This window comes from the organism of the source record quoted next, unplaced genomic scaffold (assembly GCF_019419815.1).
Source record: "Pyrus x bretschneideri cultivar Hongxiangsu unplaced genomic scaffold, Pyrus_bretschneideri_v1 Contig22, whole genome shotgun sequence".
NCBI classification, from domain to species: Eukaryota; Viridiplantae; Streptophyta; class Magnoliopsida; order Rosales; family Rosaceae; genus Pyrus; species Pyrus x bretschneideri.
In genome coordinates, this window is record NW_025999524.1 from 62,104 (window position 1) to 67,147 (window position 5,044).

Sequence of the window (5,044 nt, forward strand, 5' to 3'; positions counted from 1 at the left end):
GGCTTCGTATGAATTGGATTTGGGCATGAAGGATCAATCCCAATCCGTCTCGATATCCCGAAATTTTTTTGGTCATCCCGAAGTTCGGGAATCTCAGAAATTCGGTTCCGTTTCGGGATTTGAAATCCCATTCCGAAATATTTCGGTTTGGAAATCGAGATTGTGGTTTCGGTTCGTTATCCCATACCGAACCAGCCCTAATCTTACCAACTATGCCAACCCTCGTTGGCAGTATAATGAATACTAAACGGGTGGGGGCAGCTGTGGTGTAAAGAGATGAAACTCAATTTGTCATGTTCAAGCCCTTGATTTGCCGATTGAACACTCGTAATTTGTATCATGCAAATATCTAAGGGGTGGTAGAAGAATTGCATCGTCTGTATATATTATAAGCAAAAGAAGAGCTAGAAAATTAACTTAATAAAACAATCAATGAGGCAGAATGTTTTCTTGGGACTCTGGTCATCTGCCAGAACCATTTCCTAGCTACAACTACAACATACACAATGATCCTGCAATATTCAGTACCAGTGAGCAGTTAGCAAATACGAGCATTTCACCACCTGAACCACGGTACAATACTACGAATCCCGTTTTCGATTGATAGAAATTTGATGTCATTGTACTGTCAACAAGTGTCCTGCTTCGGCTAAAGTGAAGTAGTGCGCGGAGGTGCTTTGCCAAAAACAAGCACAGCTTCGTTGCTCGCAGATTTCTTTGCAGCAACTTCTTCCAAGCGTTTCCATGTGGCTTCACGTCGTGCCGTAACCTCGCCATCCTTTGACTCGTCTTCCTGGAACTGGAGTAAGCATTCCTTGAACAGCTCGGGATCAAGCTCATTGAAAATTTTTCGGACATTTAGGGTCAAGCTATGAACAGCCTGGTTCCAATGGTTTCTAGCATTTTTCTCCAATGCAGGTAAGATAATGGGCAGTATAACTTTACGATTCTGTCTGATTAAGTTCTCAATGTGATCGTTGTTCCACAAAAATAAAGCTCTCTCTGCCACCTGACAAAACAAGGATTGATTGCATAAGATTCAAGAACGACAGCTGCAATGGGAGAAAGCTATTTCCTCACAAAGAAAACATGACATCCAACACAAATAGGATTAATTGCAGACTAATGTCAAATTTCTATATAATTGGCTAGTATAAAACCTCCTGAGAAGATTCGATCAGAAATTCATTTCACATTATTCATCCACTGCAAAGAGAATTCATACGCATAACCTTAAGTTTACTTCAGCTCTATTTCGTGCTGAATACTTGGTTAAACATTTTCCAGATTCATAGAGTGCCTTCTTTTATTGATAAGTCACAACCTGTTTAAAACATAATCATATCCTCAAGCCGACCAACTAAACAAATGGATAGGATTTTATTTCAACATTTATACTTTATGGGATTGACAGTGACATTGCGGTTTTAAGTAAGAGCATCACGAAACTAATTTTAACGTTCTTGATGGACTCACAGAACAGAAAAACAGAACTCCAAAGAGACTCAAAATGCTATTTACACATGAGACTCTTCTTAAGCACCCAAATTTTGTTGACCAAAAAACAAGGAGCACCAAAATTTCCTGGGACATTATATAGATCCTCTCAACAGCCAACACTAATTGTTCTAAATCCTAAAACCATTTAGGGAAAATAAATCAACCAAGTATTGTAGGACAACTTCTTTGACCCATATGATCTATGAGACACTAGCTAACCCATCGACTATCGGTCATGAAGTTGGCTGAGCATGGAATTTTACTCATTATCTTATGTTAGCGCTTATTTCAACTTTTAAGGTGGAATACCAATATGCATCCTCACATTCAAACGCCAATTGCTAGAATTGAGAAAGTACTGAAGAGAACTCAACAAACATAAATCTTCCCGACAAAAGTCCTAAAATTAAAATGAAAATACAGGAAAGAGCAGGGCTAACAAGTAAAATCCAACTAGAAAGATGTAAGAGTTTTCCTTTGGCTGACAGAAAGGATCCAAGGTTTAGATGACTTAATTAGGACATCAGTGATTAACAAAGAAAAACATTGTCAAAAAAACCCTCACTTAAAAAACAACATACATGGAAAGACAAGTAAATATTGATCACTAACAATATGGGAACCTAAGACATAACTGCAGAACAATTTGAACTGCTGAGGTGTCTAAATTTACCAGCCAAAGATGGAAAGAGAAGAAAATTTACATGAGCAACACACTTATAATTATATGTACCACATTCAACATAGACAAGAAAGATAACGGTGCACAACTTGAGTATCATTCATGTGGCAGACCAAAAGCAAGTTAGAAAGAGAAAAAGTGCACCAAACAGCTTATAGGAAATACTGAAAGCAGAGAAAGAACCTGCTACCTGAAAGTGAGAACTGTTCAAACAATGAGCAATCTGGCGAAATAGGGGAACCATGCACCGCTGGAACTCAGATGGCTGAGTTGCTTCCAACACTTCTTCCAACTCACTTAGGAACAATACTTCCTTCGAACTATTAGTGATAGGCCAGTACTTCAGTAAACCCCTTACGACAGTATCAGCAAGCTTGCAATCTTTCTCTACAAATTGCATAATGCAGTAAGATAACTGCTGATGGTACATAGCTAAGCATTTTGGCTTATGCAGGGGAATTAGAGCCCGAACGAGGAACAATTTATGTTCTTCTTTCAGTGGTAGAGCAAACCCATTTATAATACTGCCCAAAATTTCTAGGAGTTCAGAAATCCCATTATGCTTCTCGGTCTCAAAGATGAAACGATAAAAGATGTTGTTAATAGCCTTCCTAATGAATGGGCGATGCACCATAAATTTTCCATAAACTCGGTGCAGTGTTGTTTTCAAATACTCTCTTTCTCTAGGATCTTCAGAGTCAAAAAGATCCAGCAACTTAAGTATGAACGAGTGATCAACATATCTTTTAGCTAATTTTGCATCTGTCTCAGGTGATGCGACAAACCTTAACAATAACTCATACACTACTTGCAAATGAGGCCACGAAGGATCCATTGAAGGCTCCTCCTCTTCCAAATCAAAGCCTTCTGCAACTTTATTCTCACGTGGCTGTGGGGTGAACGCCCTAAACAAATTTGCAGACACCATTTTTATGAGTTCTTGCATAAGATCTTCTGAAAATTTACTGTTTGGTTTAGTCACATAATCCACCAGCTCTAACAGTGTCTGCTGCTTGATCTCCTTTTCTTTCAGGTGCTTTGTTGGGTCCGTGAAGTCAAATGCAACACAGCACAAACTCAGCTTTTTAATGAATAAGCTCTGCTTCTCAGCGTTTGGAACGTCTCTAAATCCAGGCAATGCTTCATACGAAGAAGAGAATGCGAAGCCATTCGGCTTCATATTTGCACCCCTCGCATTCTTGTTGCTGTAACTTTTCACCACATCAACAACAACATTTCCGGATGGGAAAGATGTTGTCAAATTCCCAGACTTACTGGTCCCTGAATCATTGCTTCTTGAACTGGTGGGAGGATTCGAATACAATGTATGGGCTCCATCACGATTTTCAGCCTTCTTAGAAGACTTCCGGGGAAGCTTATTTAGTATCTGTCTCAACATAATTCATACAAAAAACAAAACTCCACCCTCTCAAAGCACAGCACCGGTATCTAAAGTTCCAAAAGCTTTTTGCAAAAACACTCCCGGGGCAACCAAGTCACACAGCTTTCGTAAATAATTATAATCTTAGGCTACCCAGAAGCTTATTAACTGCCTATATTTCTGAAAACAATGCAATAAAGGGGGCCAAGTACCCCCCCTTTTCATCCGAAAACTAAAAACCCACACGACAGATCACACCACGCCCTTATTTTCCCAAGCTCAATCACCCAACAAACAAAATCCCATTTAGCTTTCTGCCATTGTTAGGAAAAACAAAAACACCCCACAAAAACTCAAACTTTCTGCTTAAAATCGAAAACCCAGATGCCAAAAGCCACTCTAAACTCAAAAAATAAAGCACAAACTTTCCAGATTCAATTCACGAATCCCAACTCCCTGCCCTGTTCATCCAAATCAAAAGAGGAAAAACAAAAACAAAAACAAAATCAGAGTGTGCAATCACCACATTATTCACCTTCCCAGTGCTCCAAAAACAAATTGAAAAACTAGAAATTCAAAAAATAAATAAAGCAAAAGGCACATGCAACAAATACAGGAAACAGGAAGAATAAACAAAACCCAGATGAGAAGAATGAAGAATTTCGGGGTTGGTTGGGTGATACTCACGAGTTTACGAAAGAAGGGACTCGGCCTTCGTTACCATCCACCATTATTCTCGTTGTAGTTTGTTGACTGAACAAATCAAATATTTGTTGAGGTTTTCTTATTATTTTCCCTCTTGTGATTTGATTGATTCAGTCTCTATTCACCTTTGCCTCGCAAAACTTTTGGTCAATTTTCTCTCTCTCTCTCTCTCTTTGGTTTTTTCTTCGACTCCTTTCTGGACTTCTTCCCAGCAAACCCAATACAAACACCACACCAGCCCGTTATTTAAATTCAATCTCATCGGGTCTTTTTCCTTCCTTTTTTTCCTTTGTTTTGCTGAAATTAGGATATTACTATTTGTTTCCTATTTTCTTTTGGGTTCAAACTTCGAAGTAGTTTAACATCTGACCTCTTATTAATGATTAAACAAAAATACTATCAGATCAGTAGTATTAGTTGACATGTCTAACGTTATTTATTTACGTGTATGATATTTCTACTCATCTAGAATTAGAATCGTAATCATTTTAATTCTTGATTTCTTTGTCTTATCAAACATAAGTATTAAAATTATTCAAATATATTCTCATATGTTTACTAACACATACGAAATCTAAACACAGTATGAAATCAGAGCAAAGTCTAATAAGTAAAACCAAAATTAGTACTAAAATTATCCAAATATATTCTCATATGATTCCTTTTGCTTCCTAATTTCAGTGTGATTGGGTGAGGACATACCCTAGCTTTCCCAAGTACTACTTAATGACGAACAATATTTGCTACTAAACCACGTTTAGTAGTCAACGAATGGT

General features: G+C 38.0%; 1 protein-coding gene across 1 annotated transcript; it reads right to left on the reverse strand.

The window, feature by feature from the left end:
- Window positions 1-405: 405 nt before the first annotated feature.
- LOC103949884 (serine/threonine protein phosphatase 2A 57 kDa regulatory subunit B' theta isoform) lies at window positions 406-4,487 on the reverse strand. Its single transcript, XM_009361022.3, has 3 exons — window positions 4,251-4,487; window positions 2,373-4,024; window positions 406-1,009 (listed from the first exon to the last, which is right to left on the reverse strand). Exons 2-3 carry the CDS (start codon window positions 3,579-3,581, stop codon window positions 650-652), a joined length of 1,569 nt encoding a protein of 522 aa, XP_009359297.2. The 5' UTR covers window positions 3,582-4,024; window positions 4,251-4,487; the 3' UTR covers window positions 406-649.
- Window positions 4,488-5,044: the final 557 nt, after the last annotated feature.

Bases quoted from the DNA above. Each gene is read 5' to 3' on its own strand.
- LOC103949884 (XM_009361022.3), bottom strand. From the start codon at position 3,581: ATGTTGAGACAGATACTAAATAAGCTTCCCCGGAAGTCTTCTAAGAAG. The intron at 1,010-2,372 runs GTAGCAGGTTCT...TTGTTTTGTCAG, and splicing joins TGAACAGTTCTCACTTTCAG to GTGGCAGAGAGAGCTTTATT.